The following is a 14,758-nucleotide window of genomic DNA, read 5'->3' as shown; positions in this document are numbered from 1 at the left end:
CGTAAAAATGATATCTAGCGAAAACGAGTGTGGTATTTTTTATTTATTACCCTCCTTTAAATCACGCAAATTATGAAAAATAAATAAATTAATCAATCAATTTTGTAGCCTATTTCAAGACCGGATGTTGATTTGCATAACTAGCCGGTGCACGACTACGTACCGCCGCATTGAGAAATAGTTCGTTGTACTTCCGCTACTTCTCAGAGATGTTTTCAGGGGAGTGGTGTAGACGTACTTCCCCATACATTTCCATCGGGTTTCATTTTTTAATTTAAAGAAAGCTGTAAGGTACATGCATCAATATATGTTTATTTTCATATTGGGTGAAAAATGGGTAAAACTAATGCATAATTCCATATTTTAACAAAACGCCCCCAAGAAACAAATGTTCCCGTTACCCCACTGGTACTGGTTATGCTAATAATGATGAATTCACAAATCACAACTGACAATAACAATTTGTTGACCAAAAATCCAACCAATAAGAGAATAACAAGTGTTTTTGCAGTTAAAAACATGTAGCTTGCAAAAGCAGCTGAGTTCACGGGAAAACTAAAGTTATAACTTTAAGGTCGACGACAGTCACTTTTCGCTCCCTTGTTTTGGCTTTCTTTGTACACAATAAATATAGCATATCTTACCGTAATTTCACTTGAAATCCATATTTCGTAAAATGTACAATTTTTCAATCACAGAATTTTCTTCAAAAACATTCAGGTGCTTCAGTAATGTTCGAAAAAAAAAAATCAATAGGAATTTTGCATTGGATTTTTTCCAGCATTCTTAAAACGGAAACGTCATGTACCCAGTTTGTGGTTATTGTAAGGAGGTGCAAAGTGACGTCATTGGAATTCTGACGTCATTCAAATTCAAAATTAGCTATATTATTACAATGCATCGCCACATTAAAATAAAAAACTGGTCTACTAACCTTGACCCCTGTTAAATTTCTACAACAAGCAAACAACGCTGTTTACAGGTCGGTATATTTTACTTTTTCATAATTCTACAAAAAATATTAAGTTTAAAAAAATAAAAATCTACCATATCATATGAAAAAAATTAACGTTGGATATGTTTCATTTATTGTGTACGAAGCCAAAACAAGGGTCCAAAAAATGACTGTCGTAGACCTTAATAATGATGAATTCACAAATCACAACTGACAATAACAATTTGTAGACCAAAAATCCACATAATAAATAAAATGAATATGTTTAATTATTGTTCTATTCATTCTTTTATTTTTATTTTTTATTTAAAAATATTTCTCGCGCGGTCCAGTTTACATCAACTTTTAATGAATGACATTTGTAGTAAAAGTTGTGGATGTTACTGACCTTGACATTAATTATGAATGAAAAAAATAGTCCCGTTATGCTAATAAGGTCGCTGTCCAACCAATCGAAATTAACTCTGTTCCCTGTTGACAAATCAAAATACAGTTTGTAATACGCACCTGGTGGTGCGTACGAAATTTGTACGACACCGCTATATCTTCACCAGCAGGGTAATAAAACCGGATACCGAGTATATAGATATACAGTTTTATTTCATAAACATATGCATATGAAGATGACAGCAACTAAAGGGGGTGGGGACGAAGCTATATACATGTCTTAATTTGATGTTCAACTGAGGAGAGCCCAATGTAACATTATTCAGAGTTGAAGGCCAATGCCCTCTGCTGCCCGCTTCCGACGCATATATGTCAAACATTCTTTTTCTTTGCTCTCTCTGCAAATCCTGCTCACTTACGTTGCCATACCTTTCTATCCTTCAGTTTCCTTTCCATACAGATTAATGAGTTTAAGTTATAAATTTCAGTCCAAACGGATTCTTTGCGTTCAGTTTTACCATCCCATCCCATTTACAGAAAGCTGAATAGCTGCTGCCTTAATCAGTGTCCCAAGTAGTTAAATCATTAATGTACTGGCAGATCCAGGATGGGGGAGGTGGTCTGGGGTGAAGGGGAGGAGTGATTCAAAGCAATTATGTTTATGCGACAGAAGAAAAAAACACCCCAAGAAAACATTCAAAAATTTGAAATCTAAATAACCAAAATAACAATTTAAGAATAGATCTGCTCTTCCCACCCCACCCCGAGCTCTGCCAGCTGGTGTAACTAGTGGACACGGTATGGCAGGATTACAGTGGGTACAGGTAATGTGGTCTGGCGGGACTGTCGATCCACTGGCAGTCTCGGTGGAGATGCACAGGTTTGTAACTTGGTACCATCATCAGCTGATCATCCAGTTCCTCCCCACCTGTGTGCGCGAAAAAAAAGAAGAAGAGTCGGTGAACAGAACTTTATCAACAGAAGAATCACTCACTATACGAAGGTACATAGCGGTATTTACAAACATTTTGAGCAGCTGCAATAGAACAACATGACAAATACAGAAAAGACGTGATCTGGGCAAATCCTAACCTAATATGACATGCGGGGACAGCATTCGAAATCCCCCCCCCCCCCCCCCCCCCCCCCCCCCAGCTAGACAACTACTAAAAAGGGACACCTTCTTGCTAATTTGGGGAGAGGGAAGCCCCAGATACGACCCTGGTAAATAAAATTACACTTACACATTCGCCTTGATCATCACGATTCTAAATAATATTTCGTTTCGTATATGGTATGCACACAGTGGCGGATTCAGAAAATCAATTTTGGGGAAGGGGCAATGACAAGAGGCGGAATGCCAAAGGAACCTTGGGGGAGATTTGGAGGGGGTGAAAATTAGTATATAATAACTATTGCAAAATTTTGGGGGAGGCAGGGCCCCAGCCCCTCCCCCAGATCCGCCTCTGGCACAGACTTAAACTGTTTTACGGAACTGGATATATGTTACTTGTAAAATAGTGTACAACACTTATCTGTAAAATTATAATTATATTTTTTGAGAAAATTAACATTCAGCATCCATGCATCAGAAAATCGCTTTTACAGTGTTGTCTTCGGTTCATATTTAGATACCAACTGAACTTTGACATTTATGTTTCTAACTAATTAGGGGGTCAGACACGTTTCAAACGAGTCTAGACTCTTTGACGTTTTGTAAGAGAGTGTCCAGATTGGCATAAATGCAAGAGTCTATACTTTTACGAATGGTTTTTGTACCAAGAAAGCAAACACATGGAAACCTAATAAATGTTTAACACTCAGTTACTACATTAATTAAAAATTTTGAGAAATAATTATAGCACAGGGTTTTTTAGCTTCTTCCTTTTTTGGATTGTTTATATATGTTGTAATGAGAATAACCTACTATTGAGTCTGGACATTTCATAGTCGTAAAATGGATCTTCAGGTAAGGCCTCGATTCTCAAACACAAGACACCATCTTTCTCCGTGTTTCGGAAACCACGTGTCCTGCAAACATCAATAAAAACCACATGTTCACTTAAACATGTCCATAAAAACCACCCATCTGACGTGGAACATGGTCTAAGTAAATACGTGGTCTCTACAATGGAGGCAAAAATGTGTATTGTTGCTGGGTTTTTTGGGGGGATCGGGGGTATGCGAGGGTTTTTTCTTTACATATAGTTTTATGTATACAGGTTTGTCTAAAATACCATTTTATGATAAAATATTTGTTTTGAGTTAATATTATTCAGCTTATAGTTTAATATAAAATACATCCCCTCGGCACTTTAGGAACGAAAGATCAGTGCTGAAGTAAAAGTTTAAAAAAAACCCCACCCCAAAAAACAAACAAAAACGACAACAAACAAAAAGAAAAAATAACAACCAACCCCCCCCCCCCCCCCCCCCCACCCCACTCCCCCCAGCAACACTGCTCATGATCCCTTGCCTTAGTGGGTCATATCCCTGACCTATCGTAATGAACCGTTAGTAAAACCGTTACCTGACAAGGTAAAGCCCGTTGTCTCGTGTGTGACATTGGAAGGTGATTGTTTCGCCACTCAGCAGGACCAGCGTCATATTTCGCAGGTTGAAGGTCAGGTGATGAGCTTTGCGATAGGTGAAGTTCCAGTCACCATGAAGCTTCTTCGGAAAACGGCAGCCAGGTTCTGAAAAGGGAAGTTAAAAAGTTTTTTTTGTTTGTTTAACGACACCACTAGAGCACATTGATTAATCAATCATCGGCTATTGAAGGTCAAACAGTTGGTAACTCTGACAGTCTTAGACAGGAAACCCGCTACATTTTTCATTAGTAGCAAGGAATCTTTTATATACACTTTCCCACAGACAGGAAAGCACATACCACGGCATTTGACCAGTTGTAATGCACTGGTTGGAACGAGAAAAAACCCTGACAAGAGAAGAGACGTAACAACGAAACAAGTTGAATGAATGAACGACACCCCAGCACGAAAAATACATCGGCTATTGGGTGTCAAACTATGGTAAGTCAAAACATGAAGTGATGATCAACATCAATATAAAAATTCAAGAGTTAAATAAAAACACAGTGTAAAGAACTATGCAAAAATACAAACATCACAGGAAACAAGTGGAAGCCATTTGTTATTAACAGAGAAATATATCTAGAACTATTTTGTAGCTCCGTTAAAATAATTAATGATAAAAAATATTTCCAAACTTTCAAAATTATTGGCTGTAAAAACCAGAGCCAAAACTAATGGGGTTACATCTGCATACATGCCACCCTAGTGAGTTGAATCCCAACTGCCATTTTCATTCTTCAAATTCCGACCAGCATTTCCTCACTTCATATTAACTGCCACCAAAGCAGGTTTGGGGCTAACTGCGCCGCTGGTACAGAAGTCTACTTTGATTTACTTTATAGTGATATTTATTGAGATAACGATGACAAGTATGTGCTACTTGGCCACACTGAATATAAATAATTATTACCCATAGTCAAAAAAAAAAAAAAAAAAAAGAAGAAAGAAGAAAGAATGAAATATAATTTAATTACTTTGCTATTTATCAAATTCTCCTCTCTCAAATCTATTGATATCATTGGCAAAGACATACTTTTTATTAGGGAAAGGATCCAGTGGTGCACATCCTCCGCAAGGGGATGTTTTTTCTTGAACCTTTTGGGCGCATCAGTGATTTATAAAACAAGGAATATTCTGGTAATCTAAATGTCGTCTGTACATCAACTTACGTCTACCTACAATTGTCTAGTAATAGTACATGCGCATAGGAACCTACCCCCCCCCCCCTCTCTCTCTCTCTCTCTCTCTCTCTCTCTCTCTGTATCCCCCCCCCCCCCCCACACACACACACTTCTACTTGAGGATAAAATGTATCTTTTTGTCCTATTCTATATAAATAAAGATATCAATCTGGCCAATGCCTTTAGTAGACAGGGGCGTGCCGTGGTCTGGACCAGGAGGGGTTCGAATATGAACCTAGCAGACTCTTTTGTCTACCTTTTCCCTGGACACCTATAAATAGCCTAATATTGCACTGGAACTTTTGTGTTTACCGCCGGCAAGGTGGAGCGTTCGAATCCCCCTTCTGCCCCCCCCCCCCCACCCCTACGTGTAACGTCACTGGTACACAGTGATAACTTACTGCGTCTCTTGATGAAGGTGAACTGTCGCCGTCCCCCGCCATGCACGAATTGACACGTGCCGTTGATGGTCAGTTTGGTCCGGTGGCGGATTAACCGTGGACTCATGATGTGAGAACCAAGACCTGGAGCTGAGGGAAAACAAACATCTCGTTATTTTATATCATATACTTAACATATACTGTGTATATAGGCGTACAGTGATAGAACTATTCCATCTGGCTGTTTTACATCATCATGCATGCATACAGAAGGCTTTTGGATTAAAGTCAGTTTGTTTTGTTTAACGACACCACTAGAGCACATTGGTTTATTAACCATCGGCTATTGGATGTCAAATATTTGGTAATTTTGACATATATTATAGTCTGGAAGAAGAAAACAGCTACCTGTTTCCATTAGTAGCAAGGGATCTTTTATATACAACATCCTACAGACAGGATAGTAGATTCGACGGCCTTTGATATATCAGTCGTTGTAAACTGGCTGAAACGAGAAACAGCCCAATGATCCCACCGACAGGGGTCGATCCTAGACCGACCGCGCATCAGGCGTGCGCTTTACCACTGGGCTACGTCCCGCCCCATTTTCCATTAGTGCACCGCAACTGGACAAATGCCGTGGTATGTGCTTTCCTGTCTGTGGGAAAGTGCATATAAATGACCCCTTTCTGCATTATGAAAAATGTAGCGGGTTTGCTCTGATGACTACGTGTCAAAATTACCAAATGTTTTAACATGCAGTAGCCGATGATTAATTAATCAATGTGCTCCAGTGGTGTCGTTAAACAAAACAAACTTTACTTTTGATATACCAGTCGAGATACACTGGCCGGAACGAGAAATAGCTCAATGGTCCCACCGACGGGGATCGATCCCAGACCGACCGCGCATCAGGTGAGCGCTTTACCACTGGGCTACGTCCCGCCCGAACAGTATTGTAATATGTCCAATTTTGAGATTCCCTTAAATGGATTTTGATGTGTTGACAGTACGGTTTATTTGTTATTTGTGTGCTCCGCAAGGCTCAATGGGTAGGTGTAAAACCACTTGCACCGACCAGTGATCCATAACTGGTTCAACAAAGGCCATGGTTTGTGTTATCCTGCCTGTGGGAAGCGCAAATAAAAGATCCCTTGCTGCTAATCGGAAAGAGTAGCCCATGTAGTGGCGACAGCGGGTTTCCTCTCAAAATCTGTGTGGTCCTTAACCATATGTCTGACGCCATATAACCGTAAACAAAATGTGTTGAGTGCGTCGTTAAATAAAACATTTCTTTCTTCTTTTTTTCTTTTTCTTTGTGTATACTTGTTTTGGTTATTTAATTCTTTTATTTTTCTTTCAACTTTCGTTGCCTTTCTTATTTTCCATTCTTCTTGAATGTGTAAACCTAAATCATTATGTTGTGACCATGGATCTTTGAATCAACTCTGAGTCGCTTAAACTTCAACATAAAATTCACTTGGATTGGAATCGGTATTGGTATATGGTCGCACAGTACCTACCAGTCTTAAACTGGGTTAGACGATCACGTCTTTAATCATAAGCAAGTCCTCAAATTCGGGCAAACACTGCAGAAATATTCGAGCAAAATTAACTAACCTGAGATCTTTTTACCATGTATTTCCATCATTCTATTCGCAAAATTAGTTCATTAATCCTATATAGCTGTTTGGTAGTAATGAACATTGATATTTAACGGGGCCGTAGCTAGAATTTTTTTTGTTGGGGTGGTGGGGGGGGGGGAGGGGGGAGGGGGAGGGGCGGCAACTGAGTAGTTAATAATCTAAAACTCCTTAAACGGTTAAGAACATAATTTTCTTTACGTTTCTATAATGCTTTCCGGATTCCTTCGTGGTGGTTGGTCGTAATATGAACACAGATACAGACTCGCGCACGCCCGTCCGTCCGCCTCCTCGCCCGTTTTCGTCTAACGCTTGGCGCACAGCTATGACTCGAGTCACCCATTGTCTGAAAATGTGCACCTGTTCACACCAGCAGTCCGGTAGGTGCGGCCAAGCATAAAGTGTATCTAGAAAGCGGCCTTCAGATAGGTGGAGAAATCGGGAGAAATCTTATCGACCGTTCGGCGGGTGTATGCTCAGCCTTGGGTGAAGAGAACTAACGCTAAAAAAAATTGTCTGCCTAATTGAACATTAATTAATAATGCTCGAAATCAATAAAAAAAAATCAAAAAAAATCTAATAACGCGCTATTTTTGTCTCTATAAACATGAACTAGGCCTATTAATATGACTTTGTAAATTGTTTTTAACGAAAAAAACAAACCCAAAGAAGACTGTTAAAGTAACCGAACAAGAACGACTTTGTGTTATCACCATTCACTGTTAGAGTTTATTATTCATTTGCAGGTATACTGTTGAAAAGAAAATTGGTATGACGAAAGTACGTTTGAAAAAGAAATATGACACGCATTTTATGCACTCCTTGTAAACAAGGATTGCACATAGTACGATATTTGGTATATCAAGATATGAAATTTTAAAAAGTTTGTTTTGTTTAACGACACAACTAGAGCACATTAATTTATTAATCATCGGCTATTGGGTGTCAAACATTTTATTATTTTGACAGTCTTAGAGAAGAAAACACGCTACATTTTTTTTATTAGTCGCGAGGGATCTTTTATATGCACCATCCCAGAAAAGGATAGCATGTACCACGTCCTTTGATATACGAGTCCTGGTACATTGGTTGAAATGAGAAAAAGTCCAATTAGTTTACCGTTGGGGATCGATCCTAGACCGATCGCGCATCAAGCGAACGCTTTACCACTGGGCTATGTCCCTCCCCCACATATTCTTAGAGTCCAACTTTGCTAAACTTCATGCAAAGATAATTTTATTGCAAAGATAACGTCTTACAAAGATAGTCTGTATAACTGTGGCAGGGCTCGAACTTACGAATCTGTTGCCAACTGTAATTTTAAAATGTATTTACCATAGTCAAAATTCTCACCTACGGCAATTGCCGTCGTAAAGTTCAAGCCTTGTGATGTAAAAAAAAAGAAGAAATGTTTTATTTAACGACGCACTCGATGGTTATATGACGTCAGACATATGGTTAAGGACCACACAGATATTGAGAGGGAAACCCGCTGTCGCCACTTCATGGGCTACTCTTTTCGATTAGCAGCAAGGAATCTTTTATATGCACCATCCCACAGACTGGATAGCACATACCACGGCCTTTGATATACCAGTCGTGGTGCACTGGCTGGAACGAGAAATAGCGCTATGGGCCCACTGGCTGGAATCAATCCCACACCGACCGCGCATCGAGCGAGCGCTGTACCACTGAGCTACGTCTCGCCCCTGTCGTGATGTAGTCAAACCCATAGCTGACCTTCCGATCCATTCATGCCTTTTATTTCCGTGCTTATATCAACTTAAGGTTCAAGCACACTGTCCTGGGCACACACACCTCACCTACCTGGACTGTCTATTCCCACGGGCCTGGTATATTTTAATACATACTAAACACGACATACTTACCCATGAGTCTGACGAGGCTGTATTCTGCCTCGGGGTGATCGGCGATGTAACTAAATCCAATACACAACACCGCGTCCATACCGGGCTGGAACAACGGTTTCCTGCAGAGAAAAATTGAAAACATAATATTATAGTCATTTTTTTTGTATTTGTATGGTTTGGAAAGAAATGTTTTATTTAACTACGCACTCAACACATTTTATTTACGGTTATATGGCGTCAGACATATGGTTAAGGACCACACAGAGTTTGAGAGGAAACCCGCTGTCGCCACTACATGGGCTACTCTTTCCGATTAGCAGCAAAGGATCTTTTATTTGCGCTTCCCACAGGCAGGATAGCACAAACCATGGCTTTTGTTGAACCAGTTATGGATCACTGGTCGGTGCAAGTGGTTTACACCTACCCATTGAACCTTGCGGAGCACTCACTCAGGGTTTGGAGTCCTGGGAACACATCTCGGCTATCTGGTCTGTCTGTCCAGGACTGTGGGTTAGTTGTTAGTTGGTTAGTGGTTAGTGAGAGAGAAGAGGGTGTAGTGGCCTTACACCTACTCACTGAGCTCTTAAGAACTCGCTCTGGGTTGGAGCCGGTACCGGGCTGCGAACCCTGTACCTACCAACCTGTAGTGCGATGGCTTAACCACTACGCCACCGAGGCCGGTTATCACATTCCACAATCCCTCCTGACTTCGAACAGCCGGTGCACATAACACTAACTACAATCAGTGTACAGTTATAATATTTTACCATCTTAATTCCTTTGGATACATCAGCTGGAGAATGTTTCTCCAGAATATTAATGCTATGATTGGTGCTTATGCAAACGTCAGCACACCCTCAAATGTTTCAGGAAAAATTCTTTCCGGCATCAGGAAAATATTATCGAGACAGGGGAGCAGGGGGAGGGGGGGGGGTGGCAACTACCCCTCTCCTCAGTCCTGGAGAAAATCCTTAAATTCGGACAAAAACAATAGAGATATTCGAGCAAAATGAGCAGGCCTGAACACTTTTAAAAAAAGAAACGCATGGGCGAAATATTCATGGAATTATCTCTTTAATACAAAGTGGCATAATTTCGTTATTTATGATCGTATCACAGTCAAATTGGACATGAGTATGTGACAATGTTCTTGCTATGGTCTGCGCGACATCTCCTTGGCATAGATTGAATGAGTCTCTGAATCCGGGCACGTGGAATCCTAGCCCATTCTTCCTGCAGTGCATGTGACAGTTGCGGAAGCGTCTGAGGCTCCGGGCCACGCTGGCGTACACGTCTGTCCAGTTCGTCCCATAGATGTTCAATGGGGTTAAGATCTGGCGATCTTGACGGCGATGGCAGCACATTAATGTTCTCATTCTGTAGGAAATCCATTGTTACACGTGTCGTATGCGGCCTGGCATTGTCCTGCTGAAAGAGTTCTCTCTGTCGATCCAAAATGGGAAGCATGTGACGGCGAAAAGTTCATCCCGGTAGCGTACAGCTGTCAGGTTGCCTTGTACAAACACAAGTTCACTTCTGCCGGTGAATGAGATGGCTCCCCATAACATGACACTTCCTCCACCGAATCTGTCAACTTGGGCGACGCAGTTGTTGGCAAAACGTTCATTGCGGCGTCTGTAAACACGTTGTCGTCCATCACGTCGCTGTAGAAGGAAACGTGACTCATCGCTGAACCAAACTCGCCGCCAGTTTCCCAAGTTCCACCCCTGTACATTCGTGCACCAGCGAACACGTAAATGTCGATGTTGACGTCGCAGGACGGGGCCAACATACGGTCTCCTAGCCCGTAAACCAGCTTCTCGAAGTCGGTTCCGAATGGTTTGTGCAGACACCCTTCTCAAACCAGGTATGCGTCCAACAGTGTTCGTTGCTGTGGCAGTTCGGTGACGCAAGTGCAGAACCCGGATGTAGCGATCTTGTGCTGCAGTTATGCGAGGTCTTCCACTTCTGGGCCGGTCTTCAGCTGATTTGAAACTGCTGGTACCTGTCCCAGAGACGTGAAATGGTGCTCTGATGGACGTTCATGTGGCGTGCGACTGCTGACTGCGATTCACCTAACTGGAGGCGACCTATTGCAATGTTTCGATTCGGCAGGCTTAGTCTTGGCATCTTGTAACTCGTCTACGTCGAAATGGAAATGAAGCATCATTGCGAGCATTGCAGCTTTAAATACCCATCACTACCCCAATCTTTTCCCCGAGTTTCACGTGCATTCGCCAAAATCTGACCATTTCACGTCGATTTCCTGCAATTGTCACACAACGTGCCACAACGTTAATTAAATTTGTTTTAGGGTGCATTTGGGCATGCTGTCCCATTGCAGGAGCATTAACAAACATGGTCATTCAGCAACATTGTACAAAAACCCCACGATATTTTGTAAAATAAAACACTTTTCTTCTTTCCCTATCACCTATGTGTTTCTTTTTTGACAGAGTATAGTTTTATTATTCCACCCACAATATTAGTTGTAACCCATGTAAAAATGTGTGGCGATTCGTTTGCAACCCTATATAAATGTAGCTGTTTGGCAGTAATGCTAACATGAATAAACGTTTTAATCCAGATTCGGGAACTTTTGTTTAATTCAGGCAAAACCCAGCCTGGCCCCCTACAAAAATGGGAACCCGTACGCTTATGAATGCTATATCCCATACGACTATGCATAACACTAACATTTCCACCAACAAGCAGCATATACTACACAAGTTCCAAAATATGGATTGGCCGTAGCCAACTGATTGTCAAATGGGTAAACAACTGAATGTGTATACTGAGGGCGGAGGGATGACCGTATAATCTATAACGCAGTTTTTGCCGCGGACGCTTTCATTTATTAATATAATGAAAAAAAAAGGAAGCCATCAATAATCATTCTCGCGTTTTAATGGAGGATTAAAGTAAAACAAAAAACGGTGATTTAGAAAGTTACATTTGTAAATTATAGACAAATACTTGATATTTTTAAAACTGTTTCTATAATACTGGCATAGATAGCGGGGATGGTTTGATGTCAAGAGCCCTTTTATAAGTTAGTATTCACTACATGTACTTCAGTTGCGAACTCCTCCCCAGTTCCTCCCTCCCACACCACCTACCCACGTGGCCTCATTTACTAGTGCCACCCCAAGTTTCACCAAGTGTTTCAGGGTTAAAGTTTGTTTTGTTTAACGACATCACTAGAGCACATTGATTTATATATCACCGACTATTGGATGTCAAACATTTGGTAATTTTTACGCATAGTCTTAGAGGTAGAGACCCGCTAAATTTTTCCATTAGTAGCCAATTAGGATCTTTTATTTGCACCGTCCCACAGATAGTATAGCACACACCATGGCCTTTGATATACCAGTCACGGTTGCATTGGCTGGAACGAGAAATAGTCCAATGGGCCCACCGACGGGGATCGATCCTAAACCGACCGCGTATGAGGTGAGCACTGGGCTACGTCTCACTCTCCTGTTTTAGGGTTGAACTACAGGAACATATATATCTACACAAGGGTGTGTATCATTGTGGTGAGCCGAATATTTAAGTTAATAAACATTTCATAATTTGATAACTGTGCATAAAGATTTCAGTTTTTCATTTAAAACTTCTTGTTTTTAATGAAAATAATATAATATTTTTATTTTCATTTAGGCCGAAACACGCCTTATTGTTTGTCGAGGTGTTCCTCATTTCATTTATACTTATGTTTGCGCTTATATCCAATTAACGTTCAAGCACGCTGTCTTGGGCAGACACATCAGCTATCTGGGCTGTCTGTAAAGATCAGTGAGTTGGTAATAAGTTGTTAGTGGTTAGTGAGAGAGCGAAGTCGGTGTAGTGGTCTTACACCTAACCGGTACTGGGAAGCAAACTCATTACCTATAAGCCTTAATAACTTAATAAGGCCCTTATATCCAAACGCTTTAACCATTACATCACTGAGGCTGGTAATGTCCGCGGTCGAGACTTCCTGACCGGCCTCGGTGGCGTTGTGGTTAGGCCATCGGTCTACAGGCTGGTAGGTTCTGGGTTCGGATCCCAGTCGAGGCATGGGATTTTTAATCCAGATACCGACTCCAAGGCTCAATGGGTAGGTGTAAACCACTTGCATCGACCAGTGATCCATAACTGGTTCAACAAAGGCCATGGTTTGTGCTATCCTGCCTGTGGGAAGCGCAAATAAAAGATCCCTTGCTGCTAATCGGAAAGAGTAGCCCATGTAGTGGCGACAGCGGGTTTCCTCTCAAAATCTGTGTGGTCCTTAACCATATGACGCCATATAACCGTAAAAATGTGTTGAGTGCGTCGTTAAATAAAACATTTCTTTCTTTCGAGACTTCCTGCATATAATATAAGTACATCTGAGTCTCGCCAAAGAAGAAGTTTGTTTTGTTTAACGATACCACTAGAGCACATTGATTTATTAATCATCGGCTATTGGATGTCAAACATATGGTCATCTTGACACAGTCATAGAGAGGAAACCCGCTACATTTTCCCATTAGTAGCAAGGGATCTTTTATATGCACCATCCCACAGACAGGATAGCACATACCACGACCTTTGATATACCAGTCGTGATGCACTGGCTGAAAAGAGAAATAACCCAATAGGCCACCGACGGGGATCGATTCTAGACCGACCGCGCATCAGGCGTGCGCTTTACCACTGGGTTACGTCCCGCCCAGCCTTAATAAGGAACTTATGTAGAGTCTCGCTCAAAGAAGAAGTTTGTTTTGTTTAACGATACCACTAGAGCACATTGACTTATTAATTCATCAGCTATTGGATGTCAAACATTTAATAATTTTGATATGTACTCTTAGAGAGGAAATCCGCTACATTTTTCCATTAGTAGCAAGGGATCTTTTATATGCACCTTCCAACATACAGGGTATCATATACCACGACCTTTGATATACCAGTCGTGGTGCGATGGCTGAAAAGAGAAATAACCCAATGGGCCACCGACTGGGATCGATCCCAGACCGACCGCGCACCAGGCGAGCGCTTTACCACTGGGCTACGTCCCGCCCCCTGACAGTTTCATAGAGGAAGCCCGCTACATTTTCCCATTAGTAGCCAGGCATCTTTTATTTGCACCATCTCACACAGGATAGCACATACCACGGTCATGTTACACTGGCTGGAACAAGAAATGGTCCCACCGACGTGGATCGATCCTAAACCGACCGTGCATCAAGCGAGTGCTTAACCACTGGGCTACGTCTCATCTCCTCTCGCTCAAAAATGTCAGCTGTCTCCTGATGACACATTCTAATGTGTCAGAGTCTGAAAGATTGTCGGATGAAGTGTCCACTTGCGTAACCTACCATCTTCAGACGAAACAGCTCGAGGTGGAGGTATCCGCACGCGTTATTTCCCTTGGATACCTGTTACAGGTGTGTTACCTAAGATTAGTGTACAGTACCCAGCGAGGGTATCAAAGACATCCAAAACGTGATCAGACGCGTGTCAGTGTGTCAGAGAAACACAAACAAACGTAACACCGTGTCAGTTTTACAGAAAAGGAAAGAAAAGAAATATTGAAAAGAGGGGGGGGGGGGGGGGGTGAAAGGAATGAAAGCAAAATAAGGAGAGCAAAGGAAGTGAAGATACGCCAGCGCATTGTTCAATGACCTTAATATCAAGTGTCGTGTTCTGTGTGTTTTGTTGCCCTACGAAGGATCAGGCGCATATGATCTTTTTAGGGAGTTCAGATCATGCTCCCT

The 14,758-nt window shown here is 41.5% G+C and overlaps 1 protein-coding gene across 1 annotated transcript in view; it reads right to left on the bottom strand.

Moving 5' to 3' along the window:
* Positions 1–1,400: 1,400 nt before the first annotated feature.
* LOC121382291 overlaps positions 1,401–14,758 on the bottom strand; it is a 23,244-nt gene continuing 9,886 nt past the window's right edge. Inside the window, exons 4-8 of the mRNA XM_041511858.1 lie at positions 9,030–9,130; positions 5,519–5,647; positions 3,873–4,038; positions 3,270–3,373; positions 1,401–2,270 (exon numbers count right to left, since the gene is read on the bottom strand). Coding sequence (XP_041367792.1) covers positions 2,152–2,270; positions 3,270–3,373; positions 3,873–4,038; positions 5,519–5,647; positions 9,030–9,130 — 619 coding nt within the window. The 3' untranslated portion in view covers positions 1,401–2,151. The remainder of the gene's footprint in view (positions 2,271–3,269; positions 3,374–3,872; positions 4,039–5,518; positions 5,648–9,029; positions 9,131–14,758) is intronic.

This window comes from Gigantopelta aegis, chromosome 9, assembly GCF_016097555.1.
Source record: "Gigantopelta aegis isolate Gae_Host chromosome 9, Gae_host_genome, whole genome shotgun sequence".
In the NCBI taxonomy this organism is placed as follows: domain Eukaryota; kingdom Metazoa; phylum Mollusca; class Gastropoda; order Neomphalida; family Peltospiridae; genus Gigantopelta; species Gigantopelta aegis.
The sequence above is the reverse complement of the archived record's forward strand: the minus strand, read 5'-3'. Positions and strand labels throughout refer to the sequence as shown.